This window comes from Adiantum capillus-veneris, chromosome 2, assembly GCF_014529385.1.
Source record: "Adiantum capillus-veneris isolate H3 chromosome 2, ASM1452938v2, whole genome shotgun sequence".
Lineage (NCBI taxonomy): Eukaryota > Viridiplantae > Streptophyta > Polypodiopsida > Polypodiales > Pteridaceae > Adiantum > Adiantum capillus-veneris.
Genome location: NC_140932.1, coordinates 137,387,668 through 137,401,676, shown reverse-complemented (window position 1 = coordinate 137,401,676; position 14,009 = coordinate 137,387,668). Strand labels below are relative to the sequence as shown.

The 14,009-nt window shown below is 42.0% G+C and overlaps 1 protein-coding gene across 1 annotated transcript; it reads right to left on the bottom strand.

The window, feature by feature from the left end:
• Positions 1 to 5,487: 5,487 nt before the first annotated feature.
• LOC147463714 (uncharacterized) lies at positions 5,488 to 13,758 on the bottom strand. Its single transcript, XM_086529452.1, has 10 exons — positions 13,047 to 13,758; positions 12,741 to 12,827; positions 12,547 to 12,645; positions 12,068 to 12,153; positions 11,952 to 11,983; positions 10,551 to 10,681; positions 9,834 to 9,875; positions 6,780 to 6,999; positions 6,106 to 6,201; positions 5,488 to 5,893 (listed from the first exon to the last, which is right to left on the bottom strand). The coding sequence occupies exons 1-10, from the start codon at positions 13,548 to 13,550 to the stop codon at positions 5,580 to 5,582; spliced, it is 1,611 nt and encodes a 536-aa protein (XP_086385578.1). The 5' UTR covers positions 13,551 to 13,758; the 3' UTR covers positions 5,488 to 5,579.
• Between the last annotated feature and the right edge of the window lie 251 nt (positions 13,759 to 14,009).

The window sequence follows — 14,009 nt, the reverse complement described above, 5'->3', positions numbered from 1 at the left end:
GTACTAGCCAAAAGATGGCTCCACAAAAGCGTACAATGGCAGTATCCACAAAGACGTACAAGTCTGCCAAGACACTCAAACAGGCGTCAAAAGCATGTGCCTGCAACTAAACATCCATGCGGGGAGTCAATCCGCTCTCAAAAGAGCTCAAACACTGTCAAAAGTGTCAACATATGCATGTACGCATATACAACTGCTCCCACTGGAACCATAATATCGCAAGCACTGAAACATGTAGCCTGTACCTATACCTGTAGTCGAAGAAGACAATGTTGTCAAGCCCCCACTCTATGTGTGTGTATGAGGCCACTCCGAAAGAGACTACACACTCCCGAAGGAGCCGTGGGCTCTCATAGATGGAAGAGACTGCAACAATGGTACCTTTAAACTGGTTATGGAAGCACTGCAGCACAAACTACCATAAGAGGGCTGAAAATTTCAGCTCTTGAACTGTAGCTCGAATGGGGTTTCTGATGGCTCGAATGGCTCCGAAAGGGGGGTAAAATCCCCAGGACGCCTAATGGAAACGCTCTCGGGAAGCTGAACTTGCCAATGGCGAAATCGGAATCCTGTTTGCACTCTTGAAAGTACGCGTGCGCGGAAACGCTTTCGGGAATGAAACCGTTCTGATACCAGATGATGGGGAGGAGCTGGGAGCACAACGGAAGAAGAATACGCACACACACACCACCATAGCCACACACAGGTTGAAGGGGGAGAGCCAACGTACTATATGTCCCCTTTCTTTCTTCTCTTATCTTATGTACTAAGGCACAATACACATTGTACTTAGTGTTAGTGGCTCACACAAGTGTATAGCTGTACACTTAGGGTTAGCGGCAGTTAGTGATGGGCGATCGGCCACATGGCCATTAAACCTAACAAAAAGCACCTTTCGAGGTAATTGAGGGAAGATCAAAAAGTCCCCAGCTACTCAAAGTACACGGGAAGATCTTCGCTGCAGATGAGTATAGCCGAGACCTACAAGAATCTTTCCAAAAGATTAAGGATGTTATCTCTATCTCACAGCAAAGGCAAAAGTCTGCTACTAATCAGCATAGAAGAGCCCAAGCCTTTAACACTAGAATGGTAACAGGACACTTTTATATCCTTGGACACTTTTGTGTCCTGTTAAGTGACCATTTTGCTTGAATTATTTGAAGAGTATGAGAATGGATTTCTAGGTGCTATATATTCACACAGTTGCCTTATGAGCTGAAAAAAACTTAGCATTCTTTTTGGAGTATCGATCTCATTATTAACCTTACTCTTGCACAACATTTTTGAACCTAAACTGTGTGAAAAAACGGGTCCTGTTTTTGGCTTTTTTTCAATTTTTGGCAACTATACCACTCTAAACTTCATGTTTGTGAGGTTTAGATGGCTAGAGGTTAGGCCTTCATAGTTCTCAACATGTTTTGATGCTTGTAGGGAAAGCTAAGTGTTAAAATTGAAAGTTATGACCAATTTACAAGAATTGCATAATCCTGTTTTTTTGCCAAAATTAGCACTTTTATGATTTTTTTGGGGGCTTTCTTGATATCCAAATTCAATTTTGATTGTGTAAGTGCAATATATAACATAAAGCTAATCTTCCTTGAGTTTTGGGGGACCTAATATGCTATATAGCATAGTATATGATGATGGTTGAGTTTTTTGATTGCTGAAGAATACGATACATTTTAGAGTAGCAAGTATAACTTTCTCAATATTGCTAGTTTCTTAGGCCAATTGTGTGTATTTTGTAGGTAGTAACCATATCTAATCATGGACTACAAACTTGGCTAGATATTGAGTAGTTTCTATGGGTTTCTAGAGGTCATAATGCTAAACCCAGTTTTTTCATGTTTGTTGTATTTAGCACTTTATCATTGCCCCCAAGGTTCCAATTGTAAGAGATCCATTATCCTTTTGACATGCTCTATGGCTCCTTTTGAATCCAAATGCCCAAAGGGAACTAAGAAAACATGTATATAGTATCTCTATTGAGCGTGACTATAGAAACTTTGATGATAGGTCCGCAGAATGGCAAAAATATAACTTTTTTGTACCTATTTTTTTTGCCAAAACAAAATTTAGTGAGGTAAAAGCAACCATATGTTTTGGTCACCAACCCATTGAAGTTAATGGGGCATTTTATCTCATGTCCTACAAAAATCCCCACTCTTATTTATATGCAATCAACCGTAGGAAATTGCTGTTTTGGGCAAAATGCACTCGTCCATCAACTTTGGAGGCTTGTAGTGACCAAGGGATGAGAAAAATTACAAGTTTCTCATTTTTTCCATATGTAGTAGTTATTGAACTATAAGCTCATGAAAGGATTTCTCAAAATGAGTGGATCTAATATGGTTTTGGAAATTTTTCCCAAAACCCTGAAAGGACACTTTTATGTCTTGTTAGGTTACCATTCTAGTGTTAAAGAAAATGATTGGGTCTTACTTAAATTTCCCAAGGCTCAATTAAGGCACACGACGGGCAAGAATCCTACAAGACACCAAAAGTACTATGCTAAGGTAGCAAAAAGGTACTATGGTCCCTTCCAAATTCTTAGACCAATCAATGAGATGGCCTACCAACTCAAGTTGCCCAGCCATTGGCTCATACACAATCCTTTTCATGTGAGCCTACTAAAGCCTTACAAAGGAGAGCCACCTCAAGAACCAACTATTGAAGACCCACCGGAGATCGAGGACCAAGAAGAGGTGTTGCAGCCCGGGTCCATTCTTCGACATGAAGACAAGGTATTAAGAGGCGGTAAGACTATCCAACGATATCTTATTAATTTTAAGAATTATTCTTTTGGAGATGCTAGATGGATGCAAGGCATACAATTAAAAGATAACCTAAACCTTGTCACTGCTTACAATGCTTCCCTAGAGTAAGCAAATGTACAAATGTTTAAAATGAACAAAGTTTTTGTCTTATAAGACTCTCTTTTTCTTTATTGTGCACAAATGTGAAGTAGTATGCATTCTTAGAATCAAGTTTATGGAAACGACATCTCCCAAGCACCAAGTAGAGCTTGCAACTCTACTATGGAAGATTGATAGGACTAATGTGCAGACATGCTTGCCGAAGCTTAGGCTCTCAAGCGCCAAATGGATTAGTCATCCATTCTGGAACGATGTCGTAGGGTAAGATAGGGATCCTCTACCTGCTACCCCATAGTCGAAGATGACTATGATTTCAAGAGAGAGGTAATGTCATAATAACTAATATCTAATTCTCATAAATGATTTTCTCATGTTAAACTGATCATTTAATATGGGGAAGTACCAGGGGAGAAAAAGCTAGAATATTGGTTAAGCTGGCAGACCGACCACAATAGGGATCCAAAGGAGGGAAAATAGGGATCCAAAAGGGGGGGCCATCTGCAAAAGAGCAATTTTCAACAATGGGCTTTAAAGACCCTAAGGTTCAGCCCATTAAGACTTCCAAAATGCTAAGGTTCCAAAAATCAAAGGTTGTGTCCAATGGTCAAGCTTATAAAAATTGGATGCTTTGTGGGTGTACAAAAAAGTCTTCATGGTTCCTACATAGGAGGGGGCGAGCCTTGTAAGTAGGGGATGAGAGAGAAACATACATACACACTCACAAGCTTCCTTTACACAAAGGGAATGAGGGACACATGTCAGCTCCCTAGCCTAGATGCCCACAAGGTGGATGGCCATGGAGGTGGACCAATGAGAATTAGGATAGAGTAAATCTAGTTTAATTAATTTAAAAACACTTAATAAAAGAACCAGTAAGAATTAATCTCTCTAGAAGACTATTGGGCAGTCTCCCAAGGGGTCCATTGAGCATTCAGCAGCCCAATGGCTTGCTTGATTTCTATTGGCCAATAGACAAAGGGGGACTCCAATGAGAGTTTAGTTTCATTAATTAATTACCTAAAGCTCTCACAAAAGGGGAAAGGGGGACACATGTCAGAAAGCTATCACTTATGCTACTTAATTCTCAAAGGCAAAGCTTGGAGAGGTCCGATCGGGTGTGAGCATGAGTAATTTGCATGAGGGGTCGACCAAGAGAGAGAGGGGGCTAAATTCTCACGGCATTATTCCCCACACACTCACACTAGCTCATGTGTGAAGCAAGAAGACTCTCTCTCTCTCTCTCTTTCCTTCTCAAGCTTTAATGGAAAGCTTATCACCTACTCCAAGCTTGCGAGAAGGGAGGCCTACACCAAAAACTCTTGGCTTTGTAATGCAAATCCAACCTAGAGCCAAGCTTCAATGCATGCTCATCTCCTCTACCATGCTCATTACTAAGCTATGCTATGCTAATATGAGTGATTATGTGAGGAGATGTACATCTTTCTCGTAAGACTACTCCTTCTTCCTCTCAATCTACTCTCATACCGCGCTAGCTCTCACCATCTTCGAAGGTGAGTGAGGTCTTGGGTCTGAGACCGTGAGGGAATTGATGTTGTGTTTTATAAGTGTTTTGTTTAGTTCATGAAGCTTCCATCTTCATTGCACTAGCTAGTTATTGAAGGAACACAAAGAATTGTATTGTAAAATGTCTCTCTTGATGGGGGAAACCTATAATACAAAGCCTTTTGAAGGGGGGACCGGCTCCATGTGAATCCGATCCTCAACTGTTGTCAATAGATTAATTTCTCTCTCTTTTGAAGTATTGTTCATGCCTATCTAACTAGGTATTATGCTTTTTGTTGCTCTCTCCACCCAAGCACTCTTGCTATGCTCATTAGAAACCTATTCTAATGAAATGCTCACTATGTTCATGTTATTTTCCGTTACACACAAGTTACTAGGCCATTAAATGTTACATAGTCTATCTGCATGCAAGAAGGACTAGGTGAGCTCTAGAGAGGCTCACCTTATAGTTTTATAGGGTGGCCTCGATGCGACAGAGATCTACCTTCCATGCCTTTATCATCACCACGAGCAAGCAGCCCGCTAGGTTTAATTGAGAGAGAGAGAGAGAGAGAGAGAGAGAGAGAGAATGCATGAAAATAAATTATCATTCTGAATCACTACTCCAAATCCCAAGAAGTATACGAGATATCTAGGGGTCTTTTCCCATGCAAACTATTCAAAACAACCAGAAAAAACTTCAAGTGCTAAGGTTTGGGAGGTTTTAAAAAAGAACTGCTTAGTGCACACACTTTTGTGTGTGTGTGTGTGTGTGTGTGTGTGTGTGTGTGTGTGTGTGAGAGAGAGAGAGGGAGAGAGAGAGAGAGAGAGAGAGAGGGGAGGCGTGATGTTGACCTCAATGGTTTCTGTTGTTATGCTCTCCTTAATGTTGTGTGGGAGCTACAATCAGCTTCACGATGGACATACTACTACTACTCGGTCTGCTTTCACTATGCCGAATCTCACTAGATCCCCTTTCCTCGTGCCCTATTGGAAAAAACAAAACTAATCGTCAACCCCAGAATCCATCGCATGTTCACGCCTTGCCCCATCCTCACCGCCCTGTCCCCTTGCGTTGCTGGCTGCACACTCCACCGGAGCTCCTCACTCGAAAGCAAGCGTACGATGGTCTTCTTATGAGCATTGCTGCCCCTCCCTCTCAAGGCCTTCGTGACGACGATGGACGCCCCCCACCTCAGTTCACTCCCGTGCTACAACAGCTCGAACCAAACCACCTCTTGTCTCCCTACTCTCGCCATCAGCCTTCACTTTCAAAGCCTTCCGTCCTTGGCTCCCGTGCTGACCAGTCCGACACATAGGAAGGGCTTTGCACATCACCAAGAAACGCGCAGACTGCGTCTGTCTCTCCCCATCTCGCTCAGGTAGGCAGCAAAAAAAAAATGTCCCCTTCTGTCGCTTTTGCGTTGCGCTGCCAGCTGGTCGTTGCGCCGCTCTTGCTGCAGTTCCTTCCACGCCACCTCCCAGCAACTTTTCTTTTGCCAGTCCTAAAGGATCTTGCGAGATTCGTCGAAGTCAGACATGCGAGATTCGTCGAATTGGCGATACTACTGGGTCTGCGGTCTGATTAACCCGAATCTGTGGCCAGATCCTCTTCCATCTCTCCTCTCTCTTCCCTCGGCTGCTTCGCCCCGTGCTTGCAGAGCCATGGAGAACAGCTCCATCGCGGACAGCACCGTCTCCAACCCTACTCCCCTCCAACTCGTACACTCCCCTCCCTCTGCGCCATGAATCTCCATGGCCTGCACTGCATTGTCATGGCCTGTATCTCCCTCTGCTTTCGTGCACAACCGAGACTCGCACCCTGCTATAAATTGCAGCAACAAATGATGGCATTCGGCGCGCGCACGCAAGTAGTGCACATGCGTCCATCACTCTCGTCGCCCATCGCTCCCTGCAATTTGCCCCCTCCCTTCGCCTCGCAGGAAAATCTACCTCCTCCTCTCTCCTCTCCTCTGTCCACCACGTGCCCCTCGACCCCTCTTTTCCCTCAAACCTTCAAGGGCATCTAGCCAGATTCTAATTAATAACCCCTTCCCAAAAATGGGAGCACCTACTACTTATACTCTTGGCATCTTTTAGTGGTTTTGCTTTGTGAGCGTTTACATTCAAAGTGTATTTTGTTTTGGAAAACTTGGTGAGGCATGGCCTCAAATATATTATGGTTGATGAGGTGACAAAAGCCTTGTGGTTATACTTTGTGAACGTTTACATTTAACAAGGCTTTGAAAACGATGTGTTTTGGACCGTTTGGGCACGAGCATGGCAAGTTCTTGTAGTTTTTTGAATTTTTTGAGATGATCAATATAACTCACTAGCAATTGTGAGTTTTGAAAAAAAAAAAAAAAAAAAACCAAGGTGAAAATGGATAATCTAGGCTACCCCTAACTTCGCCCTTATCTGCACTAGTCCAATAGCCGATATTTTGCTTGCGACTTCCACATCTAACCTCAACCATAGATCCCTTGTCAACCACAGCCACAATGTTAGTAGGAGATGGGTCACACCTACTTTGGTTGTGCTCATCTAGAGCCCATCCTTGAGGCTTGTTGCTACCATAAAGAGCTTTGGTTAAAGGAGACTTTGAAGCCCATGGAAATCCCTAGCAATCTTAAAAAATTTCCATCCTCTATTGAGAAAAACTTGCATCTGTTTCAATTCTAGGAGTTGGGCATGCTGAGGTTTTGAATACTGTTTTGGAATGGTTGATCATTGAACCATTAGCATCACAAAAGGTAATAAGGCATTACCAACACAGCAGACTTACTCATCATTATGCATCAATGCATTAGTATCATTTGCAATTGTTGCAGACAAAGATTCCTTTTGGCCCTAGGGATATCTATCCCTTTAATTTTATAAGCAAAGGTTAGACAAGGAATAGGTCTCCAATTCCCTAAGTCATCTCCCCCCCCCCCCCCCCCCCCTCTTCCTGTGAATGAGCTTGATGATCCCAGTGTTAAGTGAAGAGGAAAGAGTTTCTATCTTCAAGGCTTATTGCTCAGACCTTCATCAAGTGTGATTGGTAAAAATCATTGGGCAAACCATTGATGCTAGGGGATTTAGCTACCTTAAGAGCTTCAATAGAGATTTTCTACTCCCCCTATATGAAGGGTTGATGCATCACTCTGGCCATGGATGTGAGCACCATCCTTTTTCCTATTCTAGCGATATATGCCCTAGTCTTTGTTTGTCGACCAAGCCCTCTTTTGTGGGAGATGAAAAAATGTAGTAATCCCTGGCTACCTCCAAGCAAGGACTTGAAGCATGAAGTGCCATTAGAGATTCCATAGGTAAACTTCTTCAATTGTATAGGGTGGCTTACAAAAACCTACCCAAATGCTTGTTTTCACTGCATGAAACAAGGACATCCCTGATTTAAAGTCTACCTCATCTGGGGAAGAACCCTTACAGGACCCAAATGAAGGATTCTAGCCTATATTTTAAAAATTAAAAAAACCAGAGAGGCAAAAATAATAAATCTAGTCAAGCAAAGAATATGTTCACCTAGTCCTCTGCTAACTAGAAAATGTTTAGATACTTTTAATTGTGACCTTGAGGGATTAGAGGAAAATGAAGATGAAAAAGGGTCACAAGCTCATCAAGCAGGTCCAAAAAACACTCCCAAGAACCATCACATGCATCTCCATCAAAATCTATCTCAGGTTGCCAAAGAAGCTAATCAATGTACTGAGAAGCATAGAGAAGAACCCCCTACTAGCCCCAATGTTGGAGATGCAAGAAAGGCGTTATCAACCTCTACTGATTTGGGATAAAGAATCAATCCCTAAATCCCAACTCCCTAACCCTCAGCTCAGAAATAACCCACTGTTTGAAGAGTAGCTTGGTGAGGATGATGAAGTTGTTAGTGGGTCACCACGACAGACGTTCGTAGCATAGCTATTTGGCACTCGGCTGCTTTGAAAAACCGCCATGTTGCTTATTGGACCATGTGAAGCCAGTGTTTTCACAGGTGTCAACTAAAGAATTCGTGACTGTCATCTCATCCAAGGACTCTGTGGTGCCCTATTGCATTGTCGAGCGAATTCGCTTGTCATACCACCAAGTTTAAGAACGGCCCACCGAGGGGCAAGCAGCTTGTCGTGCACTTCAAGCCCTTTCCATAGACCACCTTTCAAACGTATCTTAGAGTTATTTATCATATCCTTAGTCATAATAGCCTAGAAATTATGTGATTTTCTAATAAAACCTACAATAGAGAAGTGGGATATGTTCCTTCTTGATTGGATGAAGTCCTAGTTTCTTTCAAACAATTAGCACACTGAACAAAAGTAGTCATGTGTGCAAGATCAAGGCATGTTTTGCAAGCTATGGAGAGAGTTGTTTATATAAAAAAAACTAAAACGAATGCATCGAATCGCGTAAGAAGAACGACACATGGGCTATATCGAGAAATCAATGGTGACGGAATCGACCTTTTGTGAGGTATGGGTGCATATGGATGTGGCAACAATGCAAGTGTAAGGTGCATATTCACAATAACATGAAAGAGTCAAAAGAACCCTCAATCGTGCCTTGTGATGACATCAATGTGCATCTCTCTCTCTCTCTCTCTCTCTCTCTCTCTCTCTCTCTCTCTCACACTCTCTCTCTCTCTCTCTCTCTCTCTCTCTCTCACACACACACACACACACACACACACACCAAAGTGTGGTATAACCGTATAACCTTTCTATCATCCAAACGTGGTAGATTGGTTATGCCATTCCCCTCTTGAATAGTGCAAGACTCGTCAGATAGAGCTTTGAGGTCACTTGGGATAGTTTCCTATGATGTTAAAATTCTCTTCTTCTCCTCCTCCTCCCTCTTTCTCTCTCTCTCTCAACTTTAAGAAAAAGTCAAAAGAACCCTCAATACTTCCTTGCCATGACTTGGGTCTCTCTCTCTCTCTCTCTCTCTCTCTCTCTCTCTCTCTCTCTACACTTGAAGTCTCCCGCTTAACTTTCAATCTTATGGCATCCTCCAATAAAGGTATGGATAAAGTATCACAAATGATGATAAATTTGTTATGTCCAAGCATTAATGTTACACAAGGGGCTCTTCAATTGGTAACTTGCAGGTCTTTGCCTTGAAATAAGGAAGCTAAGCTACACTTTGTTGTACAAAGAGGCCTTTCTGTAAGGTTTAGGGGAGAAACATGCAGGGAAAACTGCTCATGGTTTGTGATGATTGAAAGCCAAAACTATCATTCTCTCTTTCTTTTTTTGGAAGCGGTAGTAAAAGGAAAAAGGTGGTAGTAAAAGGAAAAAGGTGAAGGTAGTGTTCTCTGCCAATTCTATGAAAGTCATAAAAATGGTCTAAAAGAGAAGCTCCCATTCCTTCACATTGTTGAGAGGGCTCTAGGGATGAAGTCAAGAGTTGATCATTTCCATGACTTCTTATGTATGATGCTTTGTCATGTCTTTGGCTAGGTACATGTTCTTTGATCAGTTCGCAACATCGTTGAAAATCGTCTTCCTGTCCACATATCCAAAATACAAAAATCTAAATCATTTTTTACTTCCTAGTTCACAAGAAGTTTTGGACAAATTCTCACAATATTTCCCACATTGTGACTTACCTCAACATCATGAGCTTCTGTGAGGGAGGCGCCGCATACCTAGCTAGGTACGATTGGGGGCAGGGGACCGCCAGCCCGGTGGGGGGGCCGGGGGTCCCCTGCCCCCAATCATACCTAGCTAGGTATGTAGTGCCTCACGAACAGAAGCTCATGATGTTATGCATTGTATGAAAAACACCGAGAAAGACTCCGTTTTCCTACACAAGAAAATTTCTAAATCTTCTTGTGGTTGAGCCTTGATCCAAAGATAGCTTCTCTATGAAATACAAATGCTTTAGACACACTATCCTTAACACACAAGAAGTTTTGGACAAATTGTCACAATAATTCCCACATTGCGACTTACCTCAACATCATGAGCTTTTGTGAGGGAGGCACCGTATACCTAGCTAGGTATGCGATGCCTCCCGAGCAGAAGCTCATGATGTTATGCATTGTATGAAAAACACTGAAAAGGACTCCGTTTTCCTACATGAGAAAAATTATAAATCTTCTTGTGTTACTACAAATTGTAAAACTACATGCGAATGTAGTTGATGATTTCTTCAGGCATGTGGTTGATCAACACTCACATTGATAGTAAGAAGCTGTCTAGGCACTTGCAGTGGTCGAAACTGAAGAATGTGAGGAGCAATTTCTCCCAAGGCATAGAAAATGGAGGATGCTGCCAATGTACATGGATCAAATTGGAGAGAATCTGAATCTGTAATGATACATTTGAACTACATAAGCTACAATATGGATAAATACGAGTTGGGCTTATATCACTACAACTTATGTCATTTGTTTCAACACATCCACACACACACACACACAGAGAGAGAGAGAGAGAGAGAGAGAGAGAGAGAGAGAGAGAGAGAGAGAGAGAGAGAGAGAGAGAGAGAGAGAGAGAGAGAGAGAGGCCAATAGCACTACACATAATCCTCCTTACCCCGTCATGCCTTGGGCCTGTGTATTCCAGCACATCAAGAAATCTCAACCGTCCATTACATTAACATTCTTACAGTGAATAGGATAGGAACAGTGCAGTCAACATAATTCCACCAATGGAATTCACCTAGAGAGAATTCCAGCCAATTATATCACACAAACAAGATTCTAACCAATCAAATGCAAGATTGGGCATGACGGATGGGAATCTCCCTCACCCTCACTATTCCGGAACACGGAACAGGTTCGGCCTCCGCCTCGCCTATTCCGGCCCGGAACAATGAGGGTGAGGGAGATTCCCCACATCTTCATCGCGTAGCTAAGCCCACTCCGATGAATACTAGGTAGGTGCATAAGGTAAACTTTCTAAACTTGCAATCCTTAGCTTGGAAAAAGCCTAAATTCCTTGTAAGAACTTATGATTAACAAAATTAGATAGGGATTTGTTAACAAAGAGAAATACCTAAATATGAAAAGATGCATAATATAGAATAGAGGCTTCTACAATTTATAAGGTCTCACTGTATTTGGGCCTTAATGTGGAGTGATTTTGGCCAATATTGTTTCTGATGAGTTAAAACAGAATACAAAATAGCCTTTCCATTATAGCCATCTTTGGTGAGAAATGCCATGTTGCTTTTTTACCTCTATATACGGGACCATTCTTTGCAAACTGTACCTTTCCTCTGTTATGGAAACCCCTCCGTCGTACACTCACGTGCTACTTGATACAGTGACCCTTAGTGAATCCCCTAGGAGCTAAGCATAATAGTAATCTTATGTTGAGATGCAAATTAGTTGATCCAATTTTTTTGGTGCTACTTGTGTGGTGCTCTCAAACATGCCAAATTTATGTGAACTCCTCATGTCAAACTGCGGGATGTTCATTAGATTACATGCCAATGCATGCTTGACATCGAAGTTTCTCGTGTGAATCATTGTGGACGAATACAATAAATTGACTACAGGGTAACGGCCGCGGTTAAGCAATATAGCTCCAAAAAAAAAAGCACAAATGTCATAGAATTGGATAGCATTGTTACCTAAAAGGACTCCAAATAGTAGCTTTGAGACCCTAGTATTCAGCAAATTTTGGATGTGAGAGCTAGTGCTGATGCCATATAAAGCAATATCCACAAAGGAGAAGGGAGTGATGGACCTCATCTTCCATTGTAAGGTACTCAACAAAAGGAGCTCCATTCTTTCAACTGTTGATGGATGAAATATGTGCTTTTTTGCACCTTGCTACAAAAAAGCACACCAACAATCACTTAGCTTTGATGCCAAACAATTTACTTTCTACTTTGTCAATCCAAAGTTCTAATTTTTTCTACTTGTTTTTTCCACTTGACTGGTGAAAAGACTATGCAGCAAAATCAACTTGCTTTTTACTTTGTCAGCACAAAATGCTACTTTAATTTTGGAGTGGTTTTTCCCCTTCTAAGATGTGAAAAATCAGAAAAGCAGCTTGCGACTTGTTTTTACAAAATACGGCAAGTTTCTTTTGCCATAAAAAGAGTACTATTTGATTTGCCTGTTTTTTTGGCAATAAAAAGTACTATTTGCTTTTTTACGTACTTTATTTGTTTAGTGCAAAGTTTCTTTTGCGATGAAAAGTACCATTTGTTGCCTATTTACCTGCAAATCAAGTATTGAAGGTACCACGACCTCATCCATTTTTGCTGCTATGGAAAGGCATGCTGTGGACAGGAGCTCAAGCATCCAATTGCTCCAAACCTGAAAATTTATTGATTGGATGAACTCATGAGTGATTGATCGCCTGTAAACTAAGGACAAGCACTTCATTGCAAATTTTACAAGAAGAAAAGTACCTTAGAGAGGTTTTTTGAAAGGTACCGATCAAAGTAGTTGATAGCCAGTGCGATAGTAGTGTAGGTGAAGCTGAACTTGCTTTGAGCCTAAAAACAGCAGACCACCATCCTGATTAATTCAAACTTCCAACAAGTACTTTCTTTACAAAAGCAATGAGAAAAAGGCACTTTGATGGATCGATCCGTCTTAGCGGTTATAGTGCTTTTGAGTGAGTGAGAGTGCTTTTGAATTACAGCTTTTGTAACTTTCAAAGTACTAATTACCAACATGGTAGTACAGCTAAATAAAATAATGAGCTTACTTACCCCAACCAACCATTGCACAGCTCTTCGCCTCACCAGGGAGAGGTTTTTTCGTCGCAATTCTTCATAGTAATACTTTTCTGGCATGTACTCAAATTGCTTTTCTAGCATAAGCTGAAGCTCCTGCTCATCAAAAGTGGGAAGAAAATGCGACGCGGCCGCATGAAAGTCAGGGCTTGGAAAATCGCAAGAACTAGTGGTAGAGTTACAACATGCAGTAGAATTGCATTGATGATGGCAATCAATGCAGCTGGTATCAGAGCATTGATGAATGGTGAAAGAATCAATGGAGAAGTTGCTATTACTGAGGCAATCAATGCTTGAATTGGAGGATATTGCTAAAGGGGGAGAGGATATGGAGCTAGATTGATCAAGGTCAGATTCATCATCAATATGGGGCAAACACTTCGGGCTCCAGTTGATTTCCTCTTCGCAGAGGAGGTCCATGTGTGTGTGCGTGTGTGTGTAATTATAATTGTAATCAATATGAGAGAGGCCTGCTAGCATGCATACATCTTAAATACAAGGGAAGAGTAAGTAAAGCTGACATAGCCTGCAGCTAGCAAGAGCTTGAAGCTTTGATGGGCTGCTAGCTGAGAGAGAGAGAGAGAGAGAGTCTTTCTCAATCATCAAGAGCCGGCTATGGAACATGAGCTGCTGCATCATCAGCATAATATTTTTGGAGTGCGCTAAAGTTAGTGAAGGTTGAAACCGTTGCCCCTTTGGGACAGGCTTTGGTGGGTCTCTCGACTACTCTCAGTATCTCCTCTCTCTACGAGCAATAGTAGTAGGAGCGCAAATAGTCTACAAATAAGGGTGGTGGCCGGCCGTTTCTCTGGCACAGAAAAAGAGAGAGAGAGAGAGGGAGAATGTGTTGGAGAGAGAGAAGAGTACTAGGCTAAGGCCTATGTGTGTGTGAGAGAAAGGGATTAGAGAGTAGAGAGAGGGGGGCCGCCGTATGGAAGT

Excerpts from the sequence above, each read along its gene's own strand:
- LOC147463714 (XM_086529452.1), bottom strand. The coding sequence starts at position 13,550 with ATGCTAGCAGGCCTCTCTCATATTGATTACAATTATAATTACACACAC. Across the intron at positions 7,000-9,833 it reads GCGAACTGATCAAAGAACAT|GGATTTCCATGGGCTTCAAA; the intron begins GTACCTAGCCAA and ends TAAGATTGCTAG. Across the intron at positions 5,894-6,105 it reads TGGCGCAGAGGGAGGGGAGT|ATCCTTTAGGACTGGCAAAA; the intron begins GTACGAGTTGGA and ends GAATCTCGCAAG.